The sequence below is a fragment of the Anopheles coluzzii genome, chromosome 2 (genome assembly GCF_943734685.1).
Source record: "Anopheles coluzzii chromosome 2, AcolN3, whole genome shotgun sequence".
NCBI lineage: Eukaryota > Metazoa > Arthropoda > Insecta > Diptera > Culicidae > Anopheles > Anopheles coluzzii.
Genome location: NC_064670.1, coordinates 52,795,677 through 52,813,585, shown reverse-complemented (window position 1 = coordinate 52,813,585; position 17,909 = coordinate 52,795,677). Strand labels below are relative to the sequence as shown.

At 42.9% G+C, this 17,909-nt stretch overlaps 4 protein-coding genes across 7 annotated transcripts in view; 2 read left to right on the top strand and 2 right to left on the bottom strand.

Annotated features, from left to right (window-relative positions):
- Window positions 1-9: 9 nt before the first annotated feature.
- On the top strand, window positions 10-1,521 carry LOC120949147 (exopolyphosphatase PRUNE1). Its single transcript, XM_040366203.2, has 4 exons — window positions 10-190; window positions 262-751; window positions 826-1,256; window positions 1,324-1,521. Exons 1-4 carry the CDS (start codon window positions 146-148, stop codon window positions 1,477-1,479), a joined length of 1,122 nt encoding a protein of 373 aa, XP_040222137.2. The 5' UTR covers window positions 10-145; the 3' UTR covers window positions 1,480-1,521.
- A 927-nt stretch (window positions 1,522-2,448) lies between these two features.
- LOC120948847 (uncharacterized) lies at window positions 2,449-5,589 on the top strand. Of its 3 annotated transcripts, XM_049606878.1 has the most exons (9): window positions 2,449-3,203; window positions 3,289-3,387; window positions 3,478-3,554; window positions 3,622-3,699; window positions 3,769-3,861; window positions 3,930-4,120; window positions 4,211-5,052; window positions 5,133-5,209; window positions 5,269-5,382. In XM_049606878.1, the coding sequence occupies exons 1-6, from the start codon at window positions 2,456-2,458 to the stop codon at window positions 3,987-3,989; spliced, it is 1,155 nt and encodes a 384-aa protein (XP_049462835.1). In that variant the 5' UTR covers window positions 2,449-2,455; the 3' UTR covers window positions 3,990-4,120; window positions 4,211-5,052; window positions 5,133-5,209; window positions 5,269-5,382. The 3 variants fall into 3 exon arrangements, with proteins under 3 accessions (XP_049462835.1, XP_049462834.1, XP_049462836.1); XM_049606877.1 differs by having other exon boundaries at window positions 3,289-3,554; XM_049606879.1 differs by lacking the exons at window positions 2,449-3,203; window positions 3,289-3,387; window positions 3,478-3,554; window positions 3,622-3,699 and adding an exon at window positions 5,483-5,589 and having other exon boundaries at window positions 3,775-4,120; window positions 5,269-5,418.
- Window positions 5,400-17,909, bottom strand: part of LOC120948846 (uncharacterized) — a 314,251-nt gene continuing 301,741 nt past the window's right edge. Inside the window, exons 2-4 of one of the 2 annotated variants that reach the window (XM_040365617.2) lie at window positions 6,068-8,070; window positions 5,778-5,942; window positions 5,400-5,704 (exon numbers count right to left, since the gene is read on the bottom strand). In XM_040365617.2, coding sequence (XP_040221551.2) covers window positions 5,584-5,704; window positions 5,778-5,942; window positions 6,068-7,893 — 2,112 coding nt within the window. In that variant the 5' untranslated portion in view covers window positions 7,894-8,070 and the 3' untranslated portion in view covers window positions 5,400-5,583. Of the gene's footprint in view, window positions 5,705-5,777; window positions 5,943-6,022; window positions 8,587-17,909 lie in introns of those variants that run through there. The other variant, XM_040365618.2, reaches the window with a different exon arrangement.
- LOC120948848 (phosphopantothenate--cysteine ligase) lies at window positions 11,119-17,189 on the bottom strand. The gene is made up of 4 exons (XM_040365622.2): window positions 17,017-17,189; window positions 16,027-16,934; window positions 13,226-13,454; window positions 11,119-12,784 (listed from the first exon to the last, which is right to left on the bottom strand). Exons 2-4 carry the CDS (start codon window positions 16,153-16,155, stop codon window positions 12,192-12,194), a joined length of 951 nt encoding a protein of 316 aa, XP_040221556.1. The 5' UTR covers window positions 16,156-16,934; window positions 17,017-17,189; the 3' UTR covers window positions 11,119-12,191.

Sequence of the window (17,909 nt, the reverse complement as noted above, 5' to 3'; positions counted from 1 at the left end):
CTGTGATGGCTGTCAAAAGCGCGTATAGCCGGCTTGTTTATTATTTTGCCTCAAAGGCTGTGGTCCTGCTAAAATCTCGGGAATTTAAACCTTTTTTGTATAGGGAATTCATAATCATAGCTTTGGAAATAACACGCCCCACAATATGAACGCATATTTACAACGATGCCGGAATGTTCTGAAAAGTTCCGTAAGTAGATTTGCTCCTTGGAAGCCCGCAACGTTTTGTGGCCCGCAGTTATCATGTTTTGTTATTTTCAGATAAATAAAATCGCTGTTATCGGTAACGAAAGCTGTGATCTAGATTCGGCAGTGAGTGCAATTGCCTTTGCATTTCATCTGCAACACTCACCGAAGTTGTTGAGCCCTTGGTACAAGCCCGATACAATAGTTTATCCCGTGCTGAATGTAACGCGCGCCGAGCTGCCACTGAAAACTGAGGTAACATTCTTCCTCAAACGACAGGGAATTGCGCTGGATGAGCTGATTTGTCGTGATGACATCGATTGGCCGACGGAACAAGCCTTGAACGTAGTGCTCGTAGATCATCATGTTTCGAGCCTAAATCAGAACATAGTGGGAATCGTTGATCATCGTCCCGTGGAAGCTGCTGCACGGTTCAACCCAAATGCTTTTAAAACAATTGAGCTTGTTGGTTCTTGCGCGACCCTCGTCGGTCGTCAACTGTTTAGCGATGGAATCTCGCCCGAAGAGCGAGAAGGATATAACGTTGCATTGGGGTTATTGTATGGTAAGCATGAAGCGTAAACATTTCATCTCGCTTTCACCGTAATAATATTTGCGTGTGTTGCCTTTATTCCACAGCGGCTATCGTGCTAGATACTGTAAACTTTTCCAAAGAAGCCGACAAAGCAAAACCCCTCGATTACGATACGGCAGAACGAATAGAGTCGCAACTGCAGATTACGGAACAAGTTCGCTCACTGCATCGAGAGCAACTGTTCAAGTCCTTGGTCGATGCCCGTAGCGACGTGTCGGAGCTGAACGCTTATCAGTTGCTGTTGAAAGATTTGAAAATAATATCACAAAATGATCGTACCGTGGCGGTGCCCGGTTTCCCGATGGCAGTTCAGGAGTACATAAAACTGCCGGAATGGAGAGAGCATCTGAACAGGTTTGCCACCAGCACTGAAAGCAATGTTGTGATTTTGCTCGGAATGAAAGTACACCCTGATGGCAGCGTGCGTCGCGATGTTGGTATCATTCCGATCGATGGCACACCGTTAGCGGAGAAGGTGAGTTTCGCAAACAGTGGATAGTTTCCTACCGGGGCAGACTTTACTAATTTACAACATTGCTCAGATTATTGCAGCATTGCACGCATGCCAGGAAATGAATTTTGAGCTCGAAGAAATACCATGTTCGGAGAATGGCACGTTTTATCAGCAACATAATTTAAAAGCGTCGAGAAAACAATTAATACCAATTGTTAAAAATGTGCTCAGCACAATACAGTGATCAAATAATGCTACATTAAATTATTCACAAAAGAAATCAAGTGTATGCTCGTTCAATAATGAAAGACTTTTTATTCTTTCACTGTTCACCTAAGCTCATTAGTTTGTGCGCACTAGTGATGGGCGGGTCAACCCGAACCTATCGGGTCGGAGCCATCCGTAAGCGATCCGGAATCGTTCGGGTCGACCCGAAAGGTACAAGTAGTAGTGATGGGCGGGTCGACCCGAACCTATCGGGTCGGAGCCATCCGTAAGCGACACGGAGTCGTTCGGGTCGACCCGAAAGGTACAAGTAGGTTCAGTGGGTGCAACGACTCCGGTAGGTGCGAGAAAGCATAAGCGACTCCGACCCGTTGGTGCGGCGAGTTCGGGTCGGGTCGGGTCGGATTGCACCTATCTTGACCTTATTAACCTATCTTATGCTTTCTCGCACCTACTGATCTTTCGGGTCGACCCGAACTCGCTGCACCCTCGGGTCAAACTGAACCTACCGTGGCCCGTCCCGACCCGAACTCGTTGCACCAACGGGTCGGAGTCGCTTATGCTTTCTTGCACCTACTGATCTTTCGGGTCGACCCGAACTCGCTGCACCCTGGGGTCAAACTGAACCTACCTTGGCCCGACCCGACCCGAACTCGTTGCACCAATGGGTCGGAGTCGCTTATGCTTTCTTGCACCTACTAATCTTTCAGGTCGATCCGAACTCATTGCACCCGCGGGTCGGATTTGATTCCGACTCCGACCTAGCGCACCCGCTGCACCCACGGGTCGGAATCGATTCCGGCTGGCTCGCAGCCGACTCCGGGTCGGGTCGTGAAATGAATCGTATGACCCAACACTAGTGCACACGCATGCGATGTGGTGTGTGCGCTCATTATGAAATATGTGATCACATTAATCAAACGGTCGGTATAAAAGTATCATAAAAAGACTCCACGTCGGATACAGCATTCTGCAGTCTTAATTGAAGCACAAACATGAAAGTTGAAAATACTGTAATTTTCCTTCATAATCTGTTCGGTGGACCGATAGCAAAGGACGATCATCGCTTAACACCGCTCCAGATGTGCATCTACACTACAACGGTCATCGGAACCAGTGTTGCATTTTTTACCCTTTGCCTGTTTGATTTACATCGCATGCTGTACTCGCGCGATCTTGTTTTGAGTGTTATCGATCTGCTAATGTTGCTAGGGATTGCAACAACCGTACTGGCGATTCAATCTTCCACAGTGATAAAGCATTTGACCAAATCGCGCGTTTCCATTTTCCAGTGTCTTGACGATATCGACGCGCATCTCTACACGCTAAACGTAGGTGGTGAGCCTACCCACAACCTTTCAAGAAACTGGCTCGTTGCTGCCGTTGGCGCAATCGTCATATCGCTAGCCTATCTGTTGGCAATCGCATTACGCATCAATCAAGCAAATACGATGATCTTTGCCTTTAAGGCGTACGGAATGTTTGTGATATTTCTCATGCATGGAATGTTTCTCGTACTGTGTTATCAAATATGGCAACGAATCCGGTGCATGGTGGTGCATCTGGGGAAGATGATAGCATCTTTCAAGCGGCAGAATAATCGATCGAATAATAGCGATAAAGGGAATGTTAGTTTGCGATTTTGCAGAGATCTCCAGACGTTGGCCATTGTTCAGTGGCAGTGTTTTAGGGCTTGTAACCGTCTCAATGATGAATGTGGTCTATCGAATGTATCCATTTTTGGTGAGTGCTTCTACTGTGTACCATGCTTCTAGTATGTATAGTATGTCAACTTCAACACGTAGTAACAATACATTTTACACGTTAGGGATGTTTTTCTACGTGCTCACTGCAAAAAGTTTTCAGCTATTCTACATTTGCTCGATCGAGTTCAAACGTCACGGGTTTACCTTCACTCATTTGCTAGGTAAAACGGAAATCGCTACACTGGCATACAAATTCCTTTTCATTTGTTCGCTACAATCTTTCCATTCATTCGCAAAATCCAATCTTTCAGAACCAACTGTGCTGATAATCGCAGTTTTTTTATACTTTTTTACATCCGCCTATCTTGGTGAAATGGTACTGAGAGAGGTGAGTCATACTGTATTTTTATATATTATTAAATTATTCCACTGTATTCTGTGTAACTTGTTTTCAGACACAGCTCGTGATAAACAATCTGCACAAATTTGAGTCTATGCATACGACTTCCCAGCATAAAATTAACCAGTCGGAGGTAATGTAAATGCAACAAGTTAAATAAGATATGTTTTACTACTTTTACTTTTACTTTTTTAACCTACAGTTAGTTGAGCAGCTGGGCAATCAAATCGTGCATCAACCTGTATGCTTTAATGTGATCAATTTCTTTCAGATAGATCTCAAATTTTTCCATTTGGTGAGTAGTGACCAACTCGCTGTCTGCTATTCTACATTCAAAGTACAATAATTCCCTTTTAACTGCAGGTGATGGCATCCGTCGCAACATATTTAATCATATTATTGCAATTCGATTTCCAAAATTAATGTTCAAGCTCGCACACACACTACATAATCGTTGTTGGGATCAACTCAAAATGGTTCCTCGTCGTGAAAAACGTATGTTCCTGCCACCTTTGTTAAAGACATCAATCTTTCACAGTATGCACACGCCACGGGTAAGTGTAGTGAATGCACGTGCGCACAGCCGTTAGTGCTGCTAATTTGTTGCAATGAATATTTAAAAACACAATATTAATCTTCTTTAGCGTTTTGTTCTCATTTGCTACTATCCGCATGTGAATAGTCGCCGAAAGGGATCGAGCTGTAGAATCATTTGGCGAGTACACCATGGAAGCAACTATTAATCACACCATTTTCAAACTTTTTGGGCTAATGCCTATCTTTCAGACAAAGGGTAGTGCGTGGAAAATATTGCTAAACACATGCTACAGCCTTTCCGTTATTACTTTCATCACAGTGCATCAGTTTGCTATCTACTACCTTCAGCTAGAGCGAGATTTTGCCGGATGGTTCATAAGCGCCAGCGTGCTGTTTACCAGCTTCATCGCACTGCTGCAAACGTTAACATCGGCCAAAGGGTTGCAGTTTCTAATGTTGGAGCTGGCGAGTATCGATTCGTTGATAAGCACCTGTAATGCCACCAGCAAGAGACATTACAGTGCCATTTTCTACGCCATGTACTGTATCGGCTTGACTAGAGGCATTTTTCGCATGGTCCTGATGATACAACTCGGACTACGCTCGCCAAGCTTTGCCGTCCAGCTGCTCGTGCCGTCGATTATTGTTTTGGTCCGAGTGAATCTTCAAATCTATTTAATGGAGCTTATTGCTGCGCAGCTAGAGGCGATTACAGCGGAGCTTTCCAGCTCACTCGAAGACGCCGGGCGATGCAACACCAATGAAGCCGATACAGTGTATCGATGCAGCTGCACGCTTCAGCGAGCAGAATGCTTGTATGGACGTTTACAAAAATGTCTTCTGATGGTAAATGCACTGTTCGGTTGGTCTACTGCAGCGATCGTGGTGCTCGTGTTCGTTGGCATAACGTTCCAGTTCCGCGTCCCGATGTATCCACTTCCGTTTTATGGTAAGCCTAGCCGTAGCAAAGATGTTCTGTGTTACTTTCATTTTTTCAATAAGCATTTTTCATTCAAAACGCATTTCCAGCACAAATTATTGAAGTGTTATACTCAATATTTATACTATTTTGCTTATGTCGAGCCTCCAGTCACGCGACAGAAAAGGTAAAGAACGTTATGGAAAGCTGTCGCCATACCAAAATAAAACAATTCTCCTGTACCAGGTGAACGAAATAAAGCGCGTACTGCTGAAACCGTTCTACAATGCTTTGCTGTGGGATCAGGTTCACAATTTTATCGTTCGTACCAAGCTACAACCGTTCGAGTTTACAGCCAATGGACTATACTCGATCAATTACAGTTTGTTCGGCTCGGTAAGCAGGACCAATGGCCAAATTCCCCCTGGGGGCAGTATTTATTGTCTCTTATTAATTACAGACTCTGGCCGCCTCCGCCACATACATCGTGATAATGCTTCAGTTTGAACATAAAACACTCGAAGTGTTGTAAACAACCAACACGTTAATGCCTTCGCGCTACTACACTCCTTTCAAGGCACGCTTCAAATTGGTGCGCAAGTTGTTATCCATATCCTTGTAGAAATACTCGTCAAAAAACTTGTGCTTGCGCAACATGCGATATAACCGTTCACCAAACTTCCTGCACCGAAATATAATAATAAAATAGCCATTACATGCATTCGAATTACACGTGCTTTAAGGTGATATTTTACCTGGTTTCTAGATTTTTATCCGTTAAAAACTTGGCCAACATCGTAAGGATGGTTTTGCGCGTTCGTGTGTTTGCCGTGGTCCCCAGAATGGCATCGAGTCCTGCCACGACGCAAATACAGACAAGCAGTCGGGCCGTAGCCGTACGCACCAGTGGATTGCGGTGGCTGCAAGAACGATGAAAGTAAGACAACGGTTTGCGAGATTGATAACTGAAGGGATTATTTGCAAAAAATAAAACACACACACAGACACAACCGGAAGCATCACTGGTCGCTCTACAGCCACTTACATGGTGCCCCGGTTCGATATCGCCCGCACGGTGTGTGGCGTTGGGATGTACGTCACCAGCTTGTCTAGCGCCACGTTTGCATCCTTCTGTATGAAGCGATTCGGGTCGGCCGTCTTGCACAGCAGTATGTCGACCATTTCATCAAACTCTGGCCGTTTCGTCGACTTGGCCTGCCGAAACAATTCGCCCGACACCTGGCACGCCGAACGGCACAGTGCCGTTCGTGGGGATTTCAGAAACTCGATCAACTTCCGGTTGATGACGGTGATGTACTTTTCCTGAGCCTTCCAATCGATCCGACTGGCGGTATCCATTAGGTCCCAGATGCCCTCCAGGCAAACCTCCCACACGTTGTCCTGGAGCTTATCCACAATTCCGGAAATGCTGACCGGCCCCTCTTTCGTACCGGTACCAGCACGAACGGCTTCCGTTCCATGTCCTAGTCTCCGCCCGAAGGAATCGCCAACTGACTCCTCATCATTGTCTTCTTCGTTTTCATCGTCAAGATCCAGCTGTCCGTTACACTCGTCACGGTCATTGTTCTGCTGTTCGTCGCTGGACTCGACGTCTGATTCATCATTGACCTCATCTAACCCTTCTTCGTCATCGAGAGCGTCGTCGACCAGATGTAACTTTCTACTTCGACCTCCAGTTGGCGCGAACGTATCATCGACAAACGGTGATTCCAGTGCGTCCTCTTCGAGTGTCGGTCTACGATTGTCCGCCTTCGATTTCGTGGGATATCTGCTGAACTTGCCGACTGCACCCAACGCCGGTAGTTTAGTGCTTCGCCCGTAATGGCCACCCATCGTAGCGCCACCATCAACCAGCTTAGTGTACGATCGGTTCCGCTTCGTTCGGTCAAAGTAAGGAACTTGCGATGTACGGCCTCCATTTGCTGCACGCAGCTGTTCCCGAACCATCGGAGGTATTTTTGCTTTTCGTTCTCCCTGCAGCAACCTTGGCCGGACATCGCTCAGTTCGTCCAACGATGTTTCGCTACCGCTAGAAGCCAGCAGAGAATCTTCTGCCAATCGGTGCGAGGACGCACCATAGTTTGACGTGCCACGTGGTCCCATTGTTGATCTGACCGTTTGCTGCTGCTGCTGCATCTTTTGCTCAGCCTCCACTAGCTCGATCAGCGTTCGGCTTGTCTGGCTGTGCATGTTCCGGTGGCGTCTGTACATGCTAAAAAATCCACCCACCGGTGTGTGGCTGGTACTGTGACATGGCGATAGTAATGGCGGTCGACGCGGTTCCGGTGCGGGATGCTGCTGATGTACCACCCGATCCTGATGCTGCACCATTCGAGTGGCGTTGTTTTGGGTGATAAAGTTGTCTGGGAAGCGAAACGTTTGACAAACGTTCACGATCTGCGGATTCTTATTCCTTGGGCGAATGGAGATCGGCTCCTGGTGGGCAACCTTTAACTGGACAGCGGGTACGCCCGGACTTCGCGATGAACCGTATCTATTTCTCTCGTGCTTGAATGGTTGGCCCATTCGCCACCGTTCACGATCGTGCCGGTCGTCCTGCTCGTCGTTGTACCGATCCAGCACATTCCAATCTCGATCATTGGACGTAACGGTTGTTTCAAATCGTCTACAGGCGCCTCCACGTTCAGCCAGCATGTGTCGAACATCGCCCCCGGAAGTTGTCTCATACTGGGGGAATTCCTTCGACTCGTCCATTAAAGTTGGTTCGTGCTCTTCTTCGTGTCGTTGGTATGCGCGGCGACGTGATCGACGAACACCATCCGCCATTGAATCCGTGTCCGAGTAGAGACAACCACTCGTTAAGATTTGTGTGAAACCATTTTCTGACATGTTATGCTAATTCAGCTGTTTATCTTAAGAGCCGTCCTTCTTCCGATGCACTACGCGTTGCTTTACTTCAAGGATTTAAAGTCACGTTGAACAAACAAACAAACAAACAAAAACCACACATTCAAAATTAAAACAATTTTAACGTAAAATTTCGCACAACAACTTTTGGTATGAGCGCTCTCGAAACTATTGTACAATCCGAGAAGTAAGTTTTGCTAGATTGCTTCGATTCTAGAAAGAAGAAAAAATATTCAATAACGCCATATTGGACAATAACTTCACCGCAAAGTGTACTAGATTAGAGGCAGGACGATGTTCCTAATCCCGGACGCTTTGGTTACAAAATAAAATTGTTGGGTGCCATTGGGGCAAACATTTCAGCTAATTGATCGTTCAAATTTTGGTTTATAAGGAAAATACAAATGGCAAAATGTTGAATAAATTTAGCTTCTTCTAACTTCTTCCTTGGCACAACAACCAACAACCTAGCTGTACCACTAGTAGGCTTCTTGGCTTTCAGTTCCATTCGGGACTTGAACCCATGACGGGCATGTTGTCGTACGAGTTGACGACTGTAGCACCAGACCGACCCAAATTAATTTAGATATCTACAATTAAATCATCATGTGCAATAATCGATCGGCACATGGAGAACCACGTGGTTTTTCAGCAGTTTTGCGTAAAGTCCGGTGTTGTTTGGTGTCATTTTAATGATGCGATCGAATAATGATTACCTTGCGTTAGCAGCACGAACGTTATAGATAAGGTCAAAAGGTGTTGCGGGAAGATTTCCTTCTTTGTTTAGTTTATTATAGCCTTTATTATCTGTATACGCATTTTATATATCTGTAGTTATTACATATCTATGTACCTGTGTGTATACGATATCGCTAAACGTGTATATCATTTAATCTGTTTGTCTAAATATAACTGGTTCTTTCAATTTTCCGTGTTTGTCCATCTGAATTGTTTCATCTCTCGTTCTTGGTTCCTATCGTACCATAGCGTCTGGCTTGTTCAAAATGTTCAAGGAGAGGGACTATAGATGTGAAAACATTACACCAACATAAGCATAACCGACTTTAAGTACTAAGACAGTTTGCACGCTTATCTCCAAAACAATTAATTTAAGGGTGGAAGGAAAATAATGAAAGCATATAAAACGAACGGTACATTTGATAGCTAAACAACAATACAAACACATTCGGTAACACTATTAACCATACCTATCATATCATCAACCCGGGTTTAAAGCCCCCGATACATCATCACGTACCTTTGCCCCATGATTACTCTCTTTTATCTCTAAACAACGCATCCCCGACATGCGCAACCCTCTCAATCCCCCAACAATCAAGCTTGTTGTGTTTTTTTTTGTTTGTTCAATAAATCGCTTTATGTTATACTACGGGTGTATAGGACCGCTTCTTGTTTGCAAGCATTCTAAATCCCTTACTAAAGGAGTGTTTTTTTTCGCATTACTTTTGATCGTCTTGTGGAAAGATCGGCATCGCATGGGGACTAATTTGTTTTTTTTTTATTATTAGTATGTAGTGTCATTATCATTTCCGTCCTGTTTGGTTCATTTAATATGTGTTCACATTTTATCATTTGTTGCTGTTAATCCTTCACGGTAGTTTAGTATATTTTGAATTTTTGCTTTAATTTGGAGAACAACTGTTGTCCTATGTGTTATACTACTGAGGGAGCTTATCTTACCATCTGCATGCGTTATTTATGTATGTTTTTAGATCAACTTTTACATTTATGTGTTGGCGGTTACGAGGAACGAAAATTGTTTATTTCATTATTGATTTCGCTATTTTGCTACAATTCTAGCTTACATTTGAATAAAGATAAACAAAACCTTACCCCTACCATGTTTTGATTCGCATTTCTAACAAAATGTTATCCTATTTTCTATTCTAACACTGTTTGCCACGTGATCGCTAAACCAGTACATCATCATTTAGGGAAATAACTTTCCACATCTTTTATTTCGCTCCAAAAGGAAAACAATAACAAACATAATAAACTCATTATCGGTCGATTTATGTGAAAATAAGTTGTTTTTCTATATTTGTAAGAAAACTACTAAACATTATTAAAAATATAGACTGTTTTGGTCATAAAAAGCTTATTAATTTGCTGGAGTTTTTCATAGCAAAATGCAGAATTAATCTTCTTTTGTTTTTTTTATTGTTTTTGTTTTGCATTTGAATCTTTCTAGTATATTGTTCTCCAGTGTATATCTGGGTGATATGTAAACGCAAGTGGTAAGTTTGTTGATACGACTGTCTTGCTTCATTAGCACCGCATTCGACTGCGAGGTGCGGGAGTTTTCCTGTATGTTAAGACATTGCAGTTAGTTAACGGGAACGTAATTTGAAAGGTGTGTAAGAAAGAAACTTTGTATAAATAAGATGTTACGGTGTATGTCATAATGGGGGATGATATCGTCACTGGGGAATTCGTTTTCAACTAATTCCGAATTAGTTTCGATTTAATAGTCTAAAAGGAGGCACCATATGTGTTCCCGATCGCGGTGTATATACGATGATATTGATGAACATCCATTTTTAACAACATTTTAAATGTTTCCCAAACAGCCTATACACATCTCTGTATATTTAATTCGTCCCGAAAAAGTTACCATCCTTCTTTGCGGGATTCTAGTTGCCGGGAGCACTACTTTCCGCCGGAACATGTATCCTCTACGCAGCCGAAACACACTAAAGTTTCTTGGTTAGCCACATGCACACTACCCAGAGTTAGGTCTATTAAGTTAGGATGTAATGTAATGTCACTGTTTACGGTTGGTGGGAAGGAGGAGTAGCATACATTACGTTAGCTAAATTCTTACACATTACTGAACTACGTGTTGCTGGCTGCTTTTATTAAAATGTAGTAGGAATCCTGTCTGTATATGCGATACACTTCTCGACCCGATAGAAGGGTTACAAAAATGAGTATCTTAGCCATACATCCATTTCGGGACAGTTCCGGCTGGTAAGCTCACTGGTCGAGAGGCGTTAATGTCCTGCTAATTCCCTTACTACGGTGGATTTCTTCTAAAGTATGCACACATTTCGTATAACGGGCTGTAAGTCAGTTTTCTAAATATTTGTTAACTTGGATGCGTAGTAGCATTATTAGGACATTCACTACCGGTGTTCAGTGTATTGTAAAAACCTTCGAAACAAAACCAAAAACAACATACCAACGTACAAGTGTCGAGAGTTTGCCGCCTTTATTTACCAACAATAATCGAGCCTACAAACCTGATGCAAACATGTACGATGCGTTGCTAATTTAAATGCAGACGTATCTACTTTCGGGCCACACGCGAAACGTGCTGGGTAATGCACGCTGAAAGCAACATAAAGGATATCTGGGAACCTCTTGCTATTAGCTAGGAACTGACGATACCGTCTATAAGAGGAAGGTGCCAACATGCAAGTGAATGTTATGGTTTTTTTGTGTGGATTGTATTCTCTCTAGTGATTTTAACCATGTAATATGGAACAGTTGGAACCGAGTCCTTTTCTTCGCAATCGCAAGGCCTAGTATCCTTAACATCTTCTATTGTTTCACTGTCTAATTTATTCTCTTTGCAGTAACGCTTTATGCTATGAAAACATATTACCGGTTTAAAGGTATTTCTAGTTTAAACAGAACACAACTACACACAAATTTTGATGAACACATGTCGCAAGGTAAAGCAATTTGTTAAACAACAGCTAAACCAACTATCGAGCAGAACCAAAGCGTTAATCTTTCATTCAACCGCTCAAATAAAAGCTTTACCACACACCCTGGAAGATAAACTTAACGCAAACGATGGAATGTACTACATGTGCGCTTTCCACCGCACTCTAAATGCTAATTAAATAAACAATAGTTAACAACCCCACCGGACCTGTTACACGTTTCCTGGGCATTTGATAACGTTAGTGAAAACTAAACCAACGATAGTAATAGAGCGAATTTAATTAAACCATCCCCAACATAAGGTAGTACTACACTTTTCCAATCTATTTTCGAAATCCCCATTGCACGGAGAGAGAGGTAAAGAGAAAGAGAAAAAGAGAGAGAGTCAGAGAGAAGAAGAAGAAGAAGAGAAGAGAGGTTTCACCAATTACGACTCCGTAAGCCAGCGGCTAGAGATTGAGCTTCCCGTCCGGCAGCTAGTACTTTCGGCCCGGGTTCAACACTTTGCAGAAATGCGGTAACGTGACGTGACAATCGACCTGCGTCCCGGGCCCGCTGTTGGGCGACGGTCGGGTCGAACGCGCGGGTCATTGGTGCGTTTGTTGCTCCGACTCCCGAATGTAGTCCTGATGCCGCCGAACCACATCGGCCACGATCGGTTCTTCTATTTCGAGCCCGGACAGCGCCTGATCCTTGGTCAGCACGATCTCATAGTTGCTGCTGGGCGTCACGAACACAACGCGGTTCTTGCGCGTCTGCAGTATATTGGCGATCACTAGCTTGTGCTTGTACTTGTTCAAACTTTCGCGCGACTTGGCAATCAGCAGCGCCTCGTCCGTTTCCAGCTTAAACGACACGACGTACGCGTGCGGCACCCAGAGGCTCACGAGTGGGGCCAACATTTTTGGCACGAGCTGTAGCGATATCGTGGGCGCCCCATGCCCAGACTGGATCTTGTGCGTTGGCATCTCATCCTGCGGTACGTAAAAGTCGGAAACTGCCGCAGCCAAAAACAGCACCGCATTCCGCTCGAACGGTGCCAACGATTCGCAGGCCGCCCGCAACAGCCACATGTAGTCGACCACGCTGGTAAAGGTGATGTATAGCATCCGGTGAGTTTCCTGGGCATTTTTGTACTTGTCCAGCACCGGAGCCAGCACATCCACGGAGTCCGGTTTTACTGCAAAACGGAAGAGTGCTGAAATGAATACTTTGCCCTTTTTGCTGGCGCTTATGTTGCACACGCACAGACACACACAGACCACTCTATTAATAAGCCCCTCGCTCACACACAATTCCCTCCTTCCTCAATGTGCTGACGAATCCAGGGAAGGCTAAAAGTTGTGTAATAATAATGGTGCTATGGAAACGGAATCCCGGATGCCATAGAAGAATGAATATCAACCAAAAGGCTTCCTTTCTACAACAATCTAATCAAGCTACTGATAGTGCTAGTAGTGTTTCTACCGTGACAAGCTAATGCACCACAAACGCACTATGTTGTGCTGGCGTAAATTATGGCACATCTTTGTTTTCCCAAGGCTTTCCAGTTCACGAAGGACCACAGCTATCGGCAGGACCGCAGGTTACCCCTTCAGCGACGTAGTCTAAAGAAACTTACCGGTAATTGTGGTGCTCATGCCTTCCTCGTGTAGCTCCAGCATATCGAGCAGCTGCTGGCCGGTGAAGTGGCGCGAAAACGGCTCCAGTGATTTGGTCCGATGCATAAATATAACGGCATAGCCATGCTCAAGAAAGTACTCGGCCGAGGCAGAACCACGATTGCCAGCGCTGAAGTTATCCACGAAGCGCACCGTGTTGTGCTCCAGTGGAACCGTCGTACCACCTGACTGTATCGTCCGATATGAGAACGGGATGAGAAATTAAAGAAACGAAAAATTTAATCGAATTAAAATACTTGTTAATTAGCTGTTATATAAAGCAAAGGCCAAGGAGGAAATTTATAATAATCATTCTCCCCTAAGCATTAGCAATTATTAACTCTATGCTAAACATAAACGGTAATCTATTGCATAAATATGTTTTTTTCAACGATAAGTAACTAAATTTTAATAGGAAGAAAAATTCTTCAAAAAAACACAGTAATCTAAACTTAGTTAATAACATTGCTATCCTTTCGTAAGCACACACTCACAACTGTGTCCACTCCCTGCCGCTTAGAATGTTAAATAGTCACCCTTAATCAAGTACAATCGTTGCTTTTCTAAAGCCCATGTGATAATAATACATTATGCAGTAACATAAACACTTCTCTCCCGTAGAAGACCGGGTGAGTTTAACAAAAAAAAGCTAACCCAAGCAAAGCGGCCATTCAACGAGATTTGGATAGTAGCTCTGCAGCAAGGTAGATGGACCAATGGACATTGAATAGGCTATTTTTAGTGGTAAGTAAATTCTACATTTTATGCCCTACACATTTGTGACCGGCCTTTAGTGGAGTGGTTTGGGATGGCAAAACAGAACTGATGGGCACAGTTTTTCTTCTGGCAGAATTTGATTTCGCAGATTTCGTTTCGAAGTGTGGTTTGCCCGTTTTTGTATCAACAGTGCACACACCTTTAAAAATGTTCTTGCTTCAAGAGATCTAGAACAAAAGAAAATATGCATTTTATCCCTTTTTCCTTTAGTTTGAGCAAAAATTGTACCTTTAAAAAACATCATTATTATACAACATCCTACCTATACACAACTAAAGCTACCAACTCAATCTTTCACCCAGAATTGAACGACGAAGCTTCGGGGCAAATAAACTCGTGGTTCGTTTCTGAGTAATAAAAAAGAAATAACATGAACAGCAGACGTCACGTTAGTTATGCACAGCTTTCCGGGGCTACTTTGATCCTTTTGTTCTGCATAGAACGGGCCAAGGCGTACATGTCCATTTGTAAGTCAAATCCAGAAAGTTTGCGATGAAGTTAAGTCTTCTTCTGTTTTCCAATTTCCGTAGTATGTAAATAGTTTTGCCGCTTTGGTGATGATAGTGTCAATGCACAGCAGGCACAGCAGTATATTTAATGGAGGAGGTATGTACTTAATCTCGTCATAGGTTCAAGTCCCAAATAGACCGTGCTCCCATACGTAGGACTGACTATCCTGCTATGGTAACAATAAATCACTGAAAGTCAAGCTCACTTCACTAGTGGGTACAGGCAGGCCTTGACCGACAGCGGTTGTTGTGCCAAAGAAGATAGAAGAAGAAGATGTACTTTAATAAAATTAAGATGTTAAAATAAAGGAACACGGTAAACGATTAGCCTAGAAGTAGTGTTACGCTCATTTGCCGAATAATATACTGCTCAAATTAACCCTCAAACTGGTAAGTAAGTAAAATTGCTTCCGTTACATGTTAAAAGTCCATTTCCCTTTTATTCAACACCTTCAATTATGGAATGAAGTTTCCATTAGGCTAACCATTTGTGTTACGAAATAATTCCACTATACAGGTGTTTCGTTCACCGCTCGTGTTTCCTGTGGCTTTTCTTCCCAAAATGTCCTTTTTATCGTCCTTGAACTCGACGAGAAGGTACCAAACAAGCGAAGGAGAGTTAATATTTTTTCATCATCCCATGCTGCACTTTCGGCTACGTCGTTCCTCAAGTCCTGGTAGCCGGTTCATTCCACATTCCACCTTTCGATCGGGGAAAAAGGATGCTTGCAACAATCGTAAATTATTCGATGGACCAACTTTATGTTTTATTTATAAGATGGAGCCGTTCACCTAAATCAAATGAGCGTTATCCAATATCAAGTACAATGGGATTAGACAAGGATAGGGGGGGGGGGGGGGGGGGTTCGCTCTCTCGATCCATAGGATCGGGTTAGTTGCAGAATCGATCAAATTCCACCGCTACTCACACACATTATTTGTAGCTATGTTCGGAAATTACAGGCCTGTGGGTCTTAAACATACATTACACGTATTGCCTGTACTAACGTGGTTACTGTTGCACTAGTCCCACACAACCATAGAATTTGATCGAAAAAATCGACGCATTCATTACAACCTGTTGATGTTAAATGCAAAAAATTTTAAGAAGCAAAGCGTTACTAAACATGATCTATTAAATCTATTACGATTATCCTTTGAAAGCCGATAAAAAATATTATAAATGATATCTTAATATCTCACCAAGTTAATGGAGCAATCCACTCACTCTAAATTTCTTTTTAAACTGGTTTAATCATTGATTGACAATTTATGATGATTGTATGTGCATACATGCACCATAAGTTTTGTACAGGTATGTTGTAAGTATTATTTGCTGTACAGTACAACACGATTTATGCTTTCCTTGCATGTATCGTCTACCTCTCCTGCATCGGTCCTTACTTCTGGTAACAATACTGCAGTAAAAAGGAAACCTGCACCAGCAAAGCATGCCTTGAGAAAACGACAATTACCGTAACGAGCACGATGTGACTCTTGAGTTTGTAGTGGCGGTCGCAAAATTCCTTCAGCAGCGATCGGTTGTCCTCGAAACAGTTCGGTGGTAGATGCTTAGCATAAAAATCCTCCCAATGCGACGTCATGCTGATATGCAGGTGGCTTTAACACAATTCCGTGTGCAAATTAAAAGCGTCCCGTATCCTTACGTTGGGCTGCACGACGTTTTTCTTTTCTATTTTCTTTGTACAGGATCAATGACAGATATTATTGCTGCTTGCACAGCTTAAAGCAATGTCCTTCTGGTCAGCGTATGTATGGTATTAGATGTTTCACAATCACTTTCTTCACTTTTCTAAGCCACAGGGATGTATGTAGGTGAGATATGTTCGCTACTGTTTACGCCTTTGCACATCGTGCTGTACTTTGATCGTGTGTACCGTGCCCCCTCTGTATCACATGTACGATTTCCCCCCTTTTCACACCCTGCTTCCAGCGGGACAACACAGACACGGGAGCAAAAATACACTATCAGCGTGAAACAGCGTCGAAAACACTATCACAGGATCAGCAAACCATTGCACAGGAATTCCTGCAATCTGGAGCTAATTATGCCCAGAAGGTGAAGATTTTATGCTGACCGATAGCTGGCACGCTATTGCAGCTTCGATTAAACCGGGTGATGAAGGGATAGCGACGACTGATAGTTAATTATGCTGCAAACACAAGAGAACACAGTTGTGCACGCTGAGTAAATTAATATCAATGATAACTTGGCAACACCACAGCACTAGTTTTCAATTCCTTTCCGTCCGGTGTTGCATTTTTACACTTCACTGCTGATATTACGGTATTCATTACATTATGCTGCGGTCCAATGTACCGCACTCGGTAATTGATGACAGTCGACAAAAGCGTAGCTCTTCTGTGCAAAAAAAAATATTTCCTGAGTCATACTATTAGCTAACGACGAAGCTTCATAAATAAAAGAAAATATGCATACTTACTTAATTAACTGCATCGCAAGAGGTATTTCCGCATGAAGCAATAATTTCTAAGAAAATCCGCCGTACTTTCGTTACATCTGGCCACGGCTCAACATTTTGACCACAGCAAGCTTCTGCCAAATGCAATACAACACAGTGGATCGTCGTTTCGTTCGGGCCTTCTTGGAAATCACCCTTCCCCGGTTAATCGAATACGACTAAGAACAGGCAGTGCGGATTTCGTCGACATTGTATGATACGACACGTGTCATTACTCCGTCGGATGCAATTTTTTAAATGTTCCAGCGTTTCTGCAAAGTCGAATAGAAAAGAAATTATTTTTGTTTAAATTTTGGGAGAAAACAAATCGATGTTTTGAAAACTGTGTAATATTCGCAAAATAAAATAAATTTACTAAATAATAGAAATAAAACTAAGTACTCAAAAGCACAAAAACGTTTGGAAAATATTACTTGTTAAAAAAGTAAACCAAGAAGCGGCAAAAAGACAAATTTTCAGGTCGATAAGTAGTAAAACAAATTCTAACTTCTCTATTATTTATCCGATGTCCTACAGAGTTCGAGTATCAAATGGTGATCGAAGCCCAAATTGGGAAGCACAAAAGCGCTAATCAGCTACCTTACCTTATCTGCTTAGAAAAACTACTAATGGGGCTTAGTAGCTATCTATGTGAGGCTCAATCAATATACAAGATTGAATTGATGACGTGTACGTTCTACTTAATTAAGGATCACGTCACGGGAACCAATCGAAATTAGAAATAAAGATAAATACAATAAAGATCTTACCGATGAAACTGCTAGCCATGATCATTTCATTTACGATATTTGTTTTATATCATTTAACGTACTTACACAGAGGAGAAATCATACAAACACAATAACACTACACTA